Source organism: Enoplosus armatus, chromosome 7 (genome assembly GCF_043641665.1).
Source record: "Enoplosus armatus isolate fEnoArm2 chromosome 7, fEnoArm2.hap1, whole genome shotgun sequence".
Lineage (NCBI taxonomy): Eukaryota > Metazoa > Chordata > Actinopteri > Centrarchiformes > Enoplosidae > Enoplosus > Enoplosus armatus.
In genome coordinates, this window is record NC_092186.1 from 9,492,069 (window position 1) to 9,505,624 (window position 13,556).

Consider the following 13,556-nt stretch of genomic DNA (forward strand, 5'->3'; position numbering starts at 1 on the left):
GGCAGGTGAGAAAAACAACAGAGAAAAAGATAGATATATATACATTCACCACCCTCCCCCTATAAAGCCCCAGTTCATGCATTGTTTGTCTGCCTTGAAACTCAGCAACACAACTAGGACCAGCAGGACTTGTGGTTAGAGGGCTCCACACATACCCATAGAACTGGAGTTACATCTATGTAACTACCATTTCTGTCTCATACGTGTTTTGCCCTCTAATGGGCTTCGCTATTGGTTAAGACCTAGGCGAAGGCCGTAGGGATGAGATGTACCCCCAGCTGGGCCGAGAGAGTACTACACCGTGGTACTTCCACATAAATAAAAAATGTGAGTACTTCCTCTTGTGTATGTTTACACGCTTTTATTTTGAAGGATAGGCACGCAAACCGGAAGTGTTATCTTGGTGTTGTTACTTAAACATTCTGTTCATTCTCCTCATGGAGCTCTTTTGAAGTCGTGATATCGCTGTTACGACTGTCAGATAAATAAACTAGCATAATAAGCTAACAAATGGACACACTATACAAAGTACTCGGCTTGGAGTGGATGGACGGTAGGAGTATTTTGATATTTCTGTGTGTTTTTCTGTTGTTGACTAATGTTTTGAGGAACAGAGTCCCGACTAACTTTCCTCCTGGACCCTGGGCTCTTCCTTTGATTGGTGACCTTCATCGCATCGACCCCACCAGAATCCACCTGCAGTTCACAGAGGTATGTTGAGGCCAGACACACAGTATCATGTCTACTTTTTAATACACTATCTAATCTGATTCATTTTCTGTCAATAGACTAATTTATTTCAGAATATAACAATGTGTAACAATCATTTCAGCTGTACTTGTAGAAGTATATGCTTCTGGGTAGTTTAATGTATAACAATCCATCATTTTATAAGCTCTTTGTATGTTATGGATGCAAAAATGTTGATTTGTAAAGTGTCAAACAAATGTATAATATGTAATATTTCCCTTTGAATTGTAGTGGAATAAAAGTAGAAAGTGGCATGAAAAGAAGAGACACAAGTGAAGTACAAGTACCTCAAATGTATACTTCAGCACAGTACTTGAGTAAATGCTCTTAGTTACATTCCACCACTGATTGATACTGTATTGTCCAGAAGGCTGCCTGGTGTGCTCTGCATCTGGTCAGAGGTACTGGAGGGACCGTTGTTATGGGACATTTAATATTTGTGTATTTATTATTTTAGTCTGTCACCGAAAGGGAATTTAGAGTGGAAGAAAAAACAAATTTACACTAGTATCAACAATGCCAATTAAAGAGGGTACAGTAGTCAATATGTTTAGTTAAGCTTTTAGATTTTTTTTGCGGTCAAGAATACACATTATCAACACATTTACCTTATGAAGTGGTGAAATGATACTAAATCATTGTATAAAAAAACGAACAAAATCAAACATAATATTCTCTGACCTAAAAAAGCCTGAGCTTATATCTACCCTTAATAATTATCAACACATTACCCTTAGTCTACCCAGAATAGCAGTCAAACCGAGAGATTAAACATTAGTTGACATCCTCAGAAAACACCGGTCTGCTCTCTGTGTTCAGTTTGCAGAGAAATATGGAAACATCTTCAGCCTTCAGATCTTTGGCGGAAGGGCTGTGGTCATCAATGGCTACAAGCTTGTGAGAGAGGCACTGGTCCAAAAAGGAGACGACTACATAGATCGCCCCGTCATACCACTTTTTGAAGAATTGATTGACAACAAAGGTAGTAGCATCAGGCTGACACCATATTAGGCATATTAGCATTTAGCTAGTTCAATCAGGAGAGACTTAATGTAAAGAATGATAAAGTGTATTCACAAAGTGCACAAAGAGGAAAGTGGAGAAAATGAAGGACCAACTGGTATGACTGGTTGTGATGAAAACCGGGGGTGAATAGGGTGAAGGAGGCTTGACACTGACAGCTGACAGCAGCAGAGAGGAACAGTTTTAAACAGCAACAAGGTGACTGGCTCACAGAGGAAAATACAGAGAGTAAATGATAAACAGATAAGCATGAAGAAGGTCAGTCTTCCTGATTGACTTTAGGTGCTAATGCTGTTTTGTGTTTGCAAAAGGTCTGGTGGCATCAAATGGAAATCTATGGAAGCAGCAGCGGAGATTTGCTCTTCATACACTGAGAAACTTTGGTGTGGGCAAGAAGAGCCTGGAGCCGTCCATCCAGCAGGAGTGCCAATATCTCACTGAGGCTTTTGCCCTTCAGCAAGGCAACAAACAAATATTATTTTTCAACAAGCAACAACTAATTGGCTAATGCTTCTTAACTTGTTACAGGGCGGTATGCTTTTTCACCATGAAACATTCCTTTTTTTTTATCCCTTTTATTTCCTTCAACTTTGCTCCAACTTTGCAACATGCAGCAACACAGTGGAGCATTGAACTGTGAACTTTAGACCATGTGCATGTGACTCTTTATCATTTATACCAACCTGTTAATCATCAATAATCATGATCACTATGTCACAGTTCTTCTCATCACTTTTTTGTGATGTTTTGGCTTTGTGTTCTTTTGTTTTATTACAAAGTTTCTGTGTGTCTTTTTTTTGGTTTATTTTACAGGCAAGCCTTTTAATGCCCAGCCACTGATAAACAAAGCTGTGTCCAACATCATCTGCTGCCTGGTGTTTGGGGAACGCTTTGAGTACACCGACAAGCAGTACCAGGGTATTCTTCAGAACTTCAGTGAGATAGTGCACTTAGAGGGAAGTGTGTGGGTACAGGTGAGCCTCCTTTGCAAACAAGATGCAGCATACTGTCATCTTTTTTTTAAATCAGGATTTATCCAGCCAGACCCCATACATCCGTTGATTTAAGGGGAATCTAATCTATTTGTGAAAATATTGAATAATTTTACCTCAACAGTATTTCACTATGAAATGTAGTAGAAGGGCAGAATTGAGCAGAAGTACACTACGTGAGTAAATTACTCTCCACCACTGTGTGTAACAAACAAAACACAATTAAGTACAGTAGGATCAACAGAACGTGGGCCTAAAGGCAATTTTATTTACTGCCAGCAGGTGGTGATATTTCTTAGTCTACATCAAAACCCGGCAGGTCAGATATTCAATGAGTGGACATCAGTTACATAGTTACAAGTCCTATGAGCCTCTCTTTGAATGCTTAATGTTGAGAAAAGACCTTTGACCAGACAGATATGTTGACATATCATAGATTTTTTGCTTAATGTTGAGTTTGTTACAGTAGGAAAAGCACAGGTGTAACTAAAAACATTAGCAATGGCTCCATTTTATTTATGTGTCCCATGACAGTGTGACAGTGAGCCAGCATGCACAATATCTGGACCGTGAAACTGAAGCAGCTAAATGGAATTATGCCGTCATTAATTTGCGCTTTTCCTCCCATGACATGTCAAAATCTCTCTTGTGAAAAGAGGCACATTGCAGAAAAAGAGCAGGTGTCGATAGTGACATAAGTGATAGCTCTGTTTAGGAGTGGGCAATATGGATAAAACCCTCTATCACAGTATATGTCATTTTATATTTGCGATATTGACTTATTGTGATTTGACAACTCCATCCTCAACCTGCGTCTGTGTTCAAGTTGAGAACTGTTGCCTGGTTCTCAGATGATCTGGTAACTGTCCTCATGCTCTGTAGGTTTATAACGCATTTCCCCGGCTGATGAAGTGGCTGCCTGGAACTCACCAGAAGATATTCACTCTGACACAAAACTTATTTGACTTCATCGAAATCAAGATCAAAGAGCACAGAGACAGCCTTGACCCCTCCTCACCGAGAGACTACATTGACTGCTTCCTCACAGAGATGGGAGAGGTGAGTGTTTTTATGTGTGTGTATTGTGTTTGTTCTCTTTGCATTTCTGAAGAAATATGTCAGCTGATACAAGAAAGTGTCTTTTGTTATTTGTTAACAGTTGTTTGTTTGTTATTGATAGAAGGAGGACGAAGATTCTGGTTTTGATTTCAAGAATTTGAGTGTTTGCACTCTGGACCTGTTTGGTGCTGGAACTGAAACTACTACCACTACTTTACACTGGGGACTGCTATACATGATCTACTACCCTGACATACAAGGTGTGTGTGAGTAATATCTGTCCCGCCCCATGTCTGCATGTTTTGTAAGTGTTTTGACTTTATGGTGTCAGGGGTCTCTCACAGGTCAGTCCTGTATTTGTGGGATGTGTTGCACGTCTTCTTCCCCTCAGTCGTCTACGCAGTACACAGACTCATAGTTTCCTGTTTCCACTGTGTGCAGAGAGGGTCCAGGCTGAGATAGATACTGTCATTGGTTCATCCAGAGAGCCCACTGTGACTGACAGAGAAAACATGCCCTACACTGATGCAGTCATCCATGAGATCCAGAGAATGGCCGACATCGTCCCCCTGAACGTGGTCCACATGACGTGCAAGGACACCACGCTGGACAAGTACACAATCCCAAAGGTACATGATGCCATGATGCACATGAGAAAGAATTGCTTCAACTCACTGATGATGAATCAACAATGGTTTTCTAACCAGTCCCTTTCAGCTATGTGAAGATAACTTTAATAAAAAGTAAAGTAAGTTGATTTTTATTCTGCATTGATATGAACTGAAAAACTGATAAACTGCCTGCAAGGTAAGAAATTAGTTTGAAAACCCATGTTATAGTATAAATAATCAGAAATGTATGTAGAAAATGAACATATTAATTTATGTAATAACCTATTACAGTCTATTTAGTAGCTCTTCTGGAGCTTTTGATCATATCACATGATCTTAATCAAACCTGTTGCCATGCAATTGTAGATGATCAAATTTCCATTTCTATTTTTTTTTTTGGAGCACTTTAAGATATTCTGGTCTGTGTTTGCTGACTTGTTGAGATTCAAAATTCATTGTTGACCTTGGAAACAGCAATTTACAAAAATGATCAATTACGATTTTGATTGTTCATCATTTTTATTATTGTTTTTAAATATCATGATTAGTTCGTCAACTACTGTTTCCAAGGTTGAGAATTAACCTTGAAGCTCAACCTTGTAATTTGTTGGGCAGCTCAAACGGTAGAGCGTGTTCCTGGCTGAGTCCGTACTGCAGCAGCCGTCCGACCAGGGCCCTTAACTGCATGTCATCCCCTCTCTATCTCCCACCTTTCCTTTCTCTCTCTGTCACTATTGGCAAACATGCCCAAAACCCTGAAAAAGACAACAACATGTAATTTGTTTATTTTCACCAGTTTTGTTTATTAAAACAAACTCCCTAGAAGAAATACCAAAAACGGTTTGATTTACCGTTTTCATTAATGGCATTTCCTCAGGGCACCATTATCCTGCCCACGCTGAACTCGGTTCTACACGATGAGTCGATGTGGGAAACTCCTCACACCTTCAACCCTCAACATTTTCTGGACCAGGACGGCAAATTTAGGAAGAGAGAGGCCTTCCTTCCTTTTTCAGCAGGTTAGTCAGAAGTTACAAGCCTCTAAAACTCACTTATATGTTGTTTAGACCAATCGTTTGCCTTTCTGACTGATACCCACAGCTGGGAGGGGATCAGGGTCCAATGTCATACTGTTTTCTTAGCTTGTTTCAGACTCAGCGGCAGCGATATTATATGGTCAAAGTGAATCAGTTTTAGAGGTTGTGTGAATACGACTCGTCTGTTGTCCTGTGTGTTCTCAGGAAAGCGTGTGTGTCTCGGGGAGCAGCTGGCCAGGATGGAGTTATTCCTCTTCTTTACCTCCCTCCTTCAGAGGTTTTCTTTCTCTGCATGTGCTGGAGAGCAGCCCACTCTGGAGTTCAAGTTAGGATCCATTCGCTATCCCAAACCTTACCGCCTCTGTGCCGTACCACGATAAACCACCAACTGAACCACCTGTTTCATAAAACAATGAATCAATGTGTTCCACTACATTTACCTGGTAATACATCAAGAATATCTGCTATATTATTTTTTTACTGCCTCTATAGTGTCAGTAAAACATAATTTCGAAGTAATTTTCTTCTTCTCAATCAATATGCCTTTTCAAGAAAGAATTTTATATGAATGTATTCAAATATGCAATAAAATCCTTAAAACATTCCATTTTTTAAATCACTGGGATCAATATTCCTATTCTCATTTCTACATGACATTGGATTTGTCAGTTTTACTAAAACCTGATGTGTTTGTGTAAATAAATAATACTGAGATTGAGTTCATGCTTCTCATTCAGACCGCTGCGTGTTGATGTTCACACTGTGGTTTCAGTCTGAGGTCTGGCAGGTGAGAAAAACAACAGAGAAAAAGATAGATATATATACATTCACCACCCTCCCCCTATAAAGCCCCAGTTCATGCATTGTTTGTCTGCCTTGAAACTCAGCAACACAACTAGGACCAGCAGGACTTGTGGTTAGAGGGCTCCACACATACCCATAGAACTGGAGTTACATCTATGTAACTACCATTTCTGTCTCATACGTGTTTTGCCCTCTAATGGGCTTCGCTATTGGTTAAGACCTAGGCGAAGGCCGTAGGGATGAGATGTACCCCCAGCTGGGCCGAGAGAGTACTACACCGTGGTACTTCCACATAAATAAAAAATGTGAGTACTTCCTCTTGTGTATGTTTACACGCTTTTATTTTGAAGGATAGGCACGCAAACCGGAAGTGTTATCTTGGTGTTGTTACTTAAACATTCTGTTCATTCTCCTCATGGAGCTCTTTTGAAGTCGTGATATCGCTGTTACGACTGTCAGATAAATAAACTAGCATAATAAGCTAACAAATGGACACACTATACAAAGTACTCGGCTTGGAGTGGATGGACGGTAGGAGTATTTTGATATTTCTGTGTGTTTTTCTGTTGTTGACTAATGTTTTGAGGAACAGAGTCCCGACTAACTTTCCTCCTGGACCCTGGGCTCTTCCTTTGATTGGTGACCTTCATCGCATCGACCCCACCAGAATCCACCTGCAGTTCACAGAGGTATGTTGAGGCCAGACACACAGTATCATGTCTACTTTTTAATACACTATCTAATCTGATTCATTTTCTGTCAATAGACTAATTTATTTCAGAATATAACAATGTGTAACAATCATTTCAGCTGTACTTGTAGAAGTATATGCTTCTGGGTAGTTTAATGTATAACAATCCATCATTTTATAAGCTCTTTGTATGTTATGGATGCAAAAATGTTGATTTGTAAAGTGTCAAACAAATGTATAATATGTAATATTTCCCTTTGAATTGTAGTGGAATAAAAGTAGAAAGTGGCATGAAAAGAAGAGACACAAGTGAAGTACAAGTACCTCAAATGTATACTTCAGCACAGTACTTGAGTAAATGCTCTTAGTTACATTCCACCACTGATTGATACTGTATTGTCCAGAAGGCTGCCTGGTGTGCTCTGCATCTGGTCAGAGGTACTGGAGGGACCGTTGTTATGGGACATTTAATATTTGTGTATTTATTATTTTAGTCTGTCACCGAAAGGGAATTTAGAGTGGAAGAAAAAACAAATTTACACTAGTATCAACAATGCCAATTAAAGAGGGTACAGTAGTCAATATGTTTAGTTAAGCTTTTAGATTTTTTTTGCGGTCAAGAATACACATTATCAACACATTTACCTTATGAAGTGGTGAAATGATACTAAATCATTGTATAAAAAAACGAACAAAATCAAACATAATATTCTCTGACCTAAAAAAGCCTGAGCTTATATCTACCCTTAATAATTATCAACACATTACCCTTAGTCTACCCAGAATAGCAGTCAAACCGAGAGATTAAACATTAGTTGACATCCTCAGAAAACACCGGTCTGCTCTCTGTGTTCAGTTTGCAGAGAAATATGGAAACATCTTCAGCCTTCAGATCTTTGGCGGAAGGGCTGTGGTCATCAATGGCTACAAGCTTGTGCGAGAGGCACTGGTCCAAAAAGGAGACGACTACATAGATCGCCCCGTCATACCACTTTTTGAAGAATTGATTGACAACAAAGGTAGTAGCATCAGGCTGACACCATATTAGGCATATTAGCATTTAGCTAGTTCAATCAGGAGAGACTTAATGTAAAGAATGATAAAGTGTATTCACAAAGTGCACAAAGAGGAAAGTGGAGAAAATGAAGGACCAACTGGTATGACTGGTTGTGATGAAAACCGGGGGTGAATAGGGTGAAGGAGGCTTGACACTGACAGCTGACAGCAGCAGAGAGGAACAGTTTTAAACAGCAACAAGGTGACTGGCTCACAGAGGAAAATACAGAGAGTAAATGATAAACAGATAAGCATGAAGAAGGTCAGTCTTCCTGATTGACTTTAGGTGCTAATGCTGTTTTGTGTTTGCAAAAGGTCTGGTGGCATCAAATGGAAATCTATGGAAGCAACAGCGGAGATTTGCTCTTCATACACTGAGAAACTTTGGTGTGGGCAAGAAGAGCCTGGAGCCGTCCATCCAGCAGGAGTGCCAATATCTCACTGAGGCTTTTGCCCTTCAGCAAGGCAACAAACAAATATTATTTTTCAACAAGCAACAACTAATTGGCTAATGCTTCTTAACTAGTTACAGGGCGGTATGCTTTTTCACCATGACACATTCTTTTTTTTTTATCCCTTTTATTTCCTTCAACTTTGCTCCAACTTTGCAACATGCAGCAACACAGTGGAGCATTGAACTGTGAACTTTAGACCATGTGCATGTGACTCTTTATCATTTATACCAACCTGTTAATCATCAATAATCATGATCACTATGTCACAGTACTTTTCTTTACGTTTATTTTACAGGCAAGCCTTTTAATGCCCTGTCACTAATAAACAAAGCTGTGTCCAACATCATCTGCTGCCTGGTGTTTGGGGAACGCTTTGAGTACACCGACAAGCACTACCAGGGTATTCTTCAGAACTTCAGTGAAATAGTGCACTTACAGGGAAGTGTGTGGGTACAGGTGAGCCTCCTATGCAAACGAGATGCAGCATACTGTCATCTTTTTTTTAAATCAGGATTTATCCAGCCAGACCCCATACATCCGTTGATTTAAGGGGAATCTAATCTTTTTGTGAAAATATTGAATAATTTTACCTCAACAGTTTATTTATGTTTTTTTGATTTGATTTTAACAGTTTGTATTTCAATCAAACCATCTGAGACGTTTAGAGGGGGAACTGCTCCCAACTCATTAGCCAGATCTCCACCCTTTGTCTGTCTATTATCATTCTGGTATAGGGGAGAAAACCCTATGGCTTGTTTGTATTTCTTTAAACCAATCACAATCATCTTGGGCGGCGCAAAACCCAGGATGCAGCAACGGTGCCCTTGCAAAACCGTAACACGCAGATAGTGGAAGGGGAGTAAAATTCAGACTGAAATAGTCGTCCAATGGCAGACTTATACCTTCAGCCTACATCCTGTGAGCAAGACTACCAACTCATAGACATCTGAAACGTGACAAGAGGAACTAGACACAGCTATTTTTGTCACTGGCCAAAAAGGTTGGGAAATAATAGTTACCTGGATGTAACTCCAGTTCTATGAGAATGTGTGGAGCCCTCTAACAGACCCTTAGAACTGGAGTTACATCCATGTAACTACCATTTCTATGTCTTACATGCTCCGTCCTCTAATGGGATTCGCTATTGGTGAAAACCTAGGCGAAGGCCGCAAGGATGAGATGTAGTCTCAGCTGGGCCCGAACCAACACTAGTCCTAACCCCACCAAAACCCTGAAACAACAGCAGTCCCGCAGCCAAGCACGTACGACATACAAATACTAGTTTAATCCACAACATTGCACTTTATTGGTTTTTATGTGTTTTATTTATTTATTTATTTTTAAATCTTGTTCTGAAAAGTCACCACAGCTGGCAGATGAATGTAGTGGAGTAAAAAGTACAGTATTTCACTATGAAATGTAGTAGAAGGGAAAAATTGAGCAGAAGTACACTACGTGAGTAAATTACTCTCCACCACTGTGTGTAACAAACAAAACATAATTAAGTACAGTAGGATCAACAGAACATGGGCCCAACGGCAATTTTATTTACTGCCAGCAGGTGGTGATATTTCTTAGTCTACATCAAAACCCGGCAGGTCAGATATTCAATGAGTGGACACCAGTTACATAGTTACAAGTCCTATGAGCCTCTCTTTGAATGCTTAATGTTTTTCAGGTGTCATTAGCAATGGCTCCATATTATTTAAGTGTCTCATGACAGTGAGCCAGCATGCACAATATTAGGACCGTGAAACTGAAGCAGCTAAATGGAATTATGCCGTCATTAATTTGCGCTTTTCCTCTCGTGACATGTCAAAATGTGTTGTGAAAAGAGGCACATTGCAGAAAAAAAGAGGGGGAGTAGATAGTGACATAAGTGATAGCTCTGTTTAGGAGTGGGCAATATGGATAAAACCCTCTATCACAGTATATGTCATTTTATATTTGCGATATTGACTTATTGTGATTTGACAACTCCATCCTCAACCTGCGTCTGTGTTCAAGTTGAGAACTGTTGCCTGGTTCTCAGATGATCTGGTAACTGTCCTCATGCTCTGTAGGTTTATAACGCATTTCCCCGGCTGATGAAGTGGCTGCCTGGAACTCACCAGAAGATATTCACTCTGACACAAAGCTTATTTGACTTCATCGAAATCAAGATCAAAGAGCACAGAGACAGCCTTGACCCCTCCTCACCGAGAGACTACATTGACTGCTTCCTCACAGAGATGGGAGAGGTGAGTGTTTTTATGTGTGTGTATTGTGTTTGTTCTCTTTGCATTTTCTGAAGAAATATGTCAGCTGATACGAGAAAGTGTCTTTTGTTATTTGTTAACAGTTGTTTGTTTGTTATTGATAGAAGGAGGACGAAGATTCTGGTTTTGATTTCAAGAATTTGAGTGTTTGCACTCTGGACCTGTTTGGTGCTGGAACTGAAACTACTACCACTACTTTACACTGGGGACTGCTATACATGATCTACTACCCTGACATACAAGGTGTGTGTGAGTAATATCTGTCCCGCCCCATGTCTGCATGTTTTGTAAGTGTTTTGACTTTATGGTGTCAGGGGTCTCTCACAGGTCAGTCCTGTATTTGTGGGATGTGTTGCACGTCTTCTTCCCCTCAGTCGTCTACGCAGTACACAGACTCATAGTTTCCTGTTTCCACTGTGTGCAGAGAGGGTCCAGGCTGAGATAGATACTGTCATTGGTTCATCCAGAGAGCCCACTGTGACTGACAGAGAAAACATGCCCTACACTGATGCAGTCATCCATGAGATCCAGAGAATGGCCGACATCGTCCCCCTGAACGTGGTCCACATGACGTGCAAGGACACCACGCTGGACAAGTACACAATCCCAAAGGTACATGATGCCATGATGCACATGAGAAAGAATTGCTTCAACTCACTGATGATGAATCAACAATGGTTTTCTAACCAGTCCCTTTCAGCTATGTGAAGATAACTTTAATAAAAAGTAAAGTAAGTTGATTTTTATTCTGCATTGATATGAACTGAAAAACTGATAAACTGCCTGCAAGGTAAGAAATTAGTTTGAAAACCCATGTTATAGTATAAATAATCAGAAATGTATGTAGAAAATGAACATATTAATTTATGTAATAACCTATTACAGTCTATTTAGTAGCTCTTCTGGAGCTTTTGATCATATCACATGATCTTAATCAAACCTGTTGCCATGCAATTGTAGATGATCAAATTTCCATTTCTATTTTTTTTTTTGGAGCACTTTAAGATATTCTGGTCTGTGTTTGCTGACTTGTTGAGATTCAAAATTCATTGTTGACCTTGGAAACAGCAATTTACAAAAATGATCAATTACGATTTTGATTGTTCATCATTTTTATTATTGTTTTTAAATATCATGATTAGTTCGTCAACTACTGTTTCCAAGGTTGAGAATTAACCTTGTAGTTCAACCTTGTAATTTGTTGGGCAGCTCAAACGGTAGAGCGTGTTCCTGGCTGAGTCCGTACTGCAGCAGCCGTCCGACCAGGGCCCTTAACTGCATGTCATCCCCTCTCTATCTCCCACCTTTCCTTTCTCTCTCTGTCACTATTGGCAAACATGCCCAAAACCCTGAAAAAGACAACAACATGTAATTTGTTTATTTTCACCAGTTTTGTTTATTAAAACAAACTCCCTAGAAGAAATACCAAAAACGGTTTGATTTACCGTTTTCATTAATGGCATTTCCTCAGGGCACCATTATCCTGCCCACGCTGAACTCGGTTCTACACGATGAGTCGATGTGGGAAACTCCTCACACCTTCAACCCTCAACATTTTCTGGACCAGGACGGCAAATTTAGGAAGAGAGAGGCCTTCCTTCCTTTTTCAGCAGGTTAGTCAGAAGTTACAAGCCTCTAAAACTCACTTATATGTTGTTTAGACCAATCGTTTGCCTTTCTGACTGATACCCACAGCTGGGAGGGGATCAGGGTCCAATGTCATACTGTTTTCTTAGCTTGTTTCAGACTCAGCGGCAGCGATATTATATGGTCAAAGTGAATCAGTTTTAGAGGTTGTGTGAATACGACTCGTCTGTTGTCCTGTGTGTTCTCAGGAAAGCGTGTGTGTCTCGGGGAGCAGCTGGCCAGGATGGAGTTATTCCTCTTCTTTACCTCCCTCCTTCAGAGGTTTTCTTTCTCTGCATGTGCTGGAGAGCAGCCCACTCTGGAGTTCAAGTTAGGATCCATTCGCTATCCCAAACCTTACCGCCTCTGTGCCGTACCACGATAAACCACCAACTGAACCACCTGTTTCATAAAACAATGAATCAATGTGTTCCACTACATTTACCTGGTAATACATCAAGAATATCTGCTATATTATTTTTTTACTGCCTCTATAGTGTCAGTAAAACATAATTTCGAAGTAATTTTCTTCTTCTCAATCAATATGCCTTTTCAATAAAGAATTTTATATGAATGTATTCAAATATGCAATAAAATCCTTAAAACATTCCATTTTTTAAATCACTGGGATCAATATTCCTATTCTCATTTCTACATGACATTGGATTTGTCAGTTTTACTAAAACCTGATGTGTTTGTGTAAATAAATAATACTGAGATTGAGTTCATGCTTCTCATTCAGACCGCTGCGTGTTGATGTTCACACTGTGGTTTCAGTCTGAGGTCTGGCAGGTGAGAAAAACAACAGAGAAAAAGATAGATATATATACATTCACCACCCTCCCCCTATAAAGCCCCAGTTCATGCATTGTTTGTCTGCCTTGAAACTCAGCAACACAACTAGGACCAGCAGGACTTGTGGTTAGAGGGCTCCACACATACCCATAGAACTGGAGTTACATCTATGTAACTACCATTTCTGTCTCATACGTGTTTTGCCCTCTAATGGGCTTCGCTATTGGTTAAGACCTAGGCGAAGGCCGTAGGGATGAGATGTACCCCCAGCTGGGCCGAGAGAGTACTACACCGTGGTACTTCCACATAAATAAAAAATGTGAGTACTTCCTCTTGTGTATGTTTACACGCTTTTATTTTGAAGGATAGGCACGCAAACCGGAAGTGTTATCTTGGTGT

The 13,556-nt window shown here is 40.0% G+C and overlaps 2 protein-coding genes across 2 annotated transcripts; both read left to right on the forward strand.

Annotated features, from left to right (window-relative positions):
- The first annotated feature begins 489 nt into the window (after window positions 1-489).
- LOC139287244 (cytochrome P450 2J4-like) lies at window positions 490-6,007 on the forward strand. The gene is made up of 9 exons (XM_070908206.1): window positions 490-711; window positions 1,570-1,732; window positions 2,085-2,234; window positions 2,587-2,747; window positions 3,648-3,824; window positions 3,946-4,084; window positions 4,266-4,453; window positions 5,313-5,454; window positions 5,677-6,007. Exons 1-9 carry the CDS (start codon window positions 511-513, stop codon window positions 5,850-5,852), a joined length of 1,497 nt encoding a protein of 498 aa, XP_070764307.1. The 5' UTR covers window positions 490-510; the 3' UTR covers window positions 5,853-6,007.
- A 736-nt stretch (window positions 6,008-6,743) lies between these two features.
- On the forward strand, window positions 6,744-12,902 carry LOC139287248 (cytochrome P450 2J4-like). Its single transcript, XM_070908210.1, has 9 exons — window positions 6,744-6,965; window positions 7,824-7,986; window positions 8,339-8,488; window positions 8,774-8,934; window positions 10,542-10,718; window positions 10,841-10,979; window positions 11,161-11,348; window positions 12,208-12,349; window positions 12,572-12,902. Exons 1-9 carry the CDS (start codon window positions 6,765-6,767, stop codon window positions 12,745-12,747), a joined length of 1,497 nt encoding a protein of 498 aa, XP_070764311.1. The 5' UTR covers window positions 6,744-6,764; the 3' UTR covers window positions 12,748-12,902.
- The last annotated feature ends 654 nt before the right edge of the window (window positions 12,903-13,556 follow it).

Coding starts and splice junctions, on each gene's coding strand:
- LOC139287244 (XM_070908206.1), top strand. CDS start 511: ATGGACACACTATACAAAGTACTCGGCTTGGAGTGGATGGACGGTAGG. Junction 2,748..3,647: donor AGGGAAGTGTGTGGGTACAG/GTGAGCCTCCTT, acceptor CATGCTCTGTAG/GTTTATAACGCATTTCCCCG. Junction 4,454..5,312: donor ACAAGTACACAATCCCAAAG/GTACATGATGCC, acceptor GCATTTCCTCAG/GGCACCATTATCCTGCCCAC.
- LOC139287248 (XM_070908210.1), top strand. CDS start 6,765: ATGGACACACTATACAAAGTACTCGGCTTGGAGTGGATGGACGGTAGG. Junction 6,966..7,823: donor TCCACCTGCAGTTCACAGAG/GTATGTTGAGGC, acceptor CTCTGTGTTCAG/TTTGCAGAGAAATATGGAAA. Junction 10,980..11,160: donor CTACTACCCTGACATACAAG/GTGTGTGTGAGT, acceptor CACTGTGTGCAG/AGAGGGTCCAGGCTGAGATA.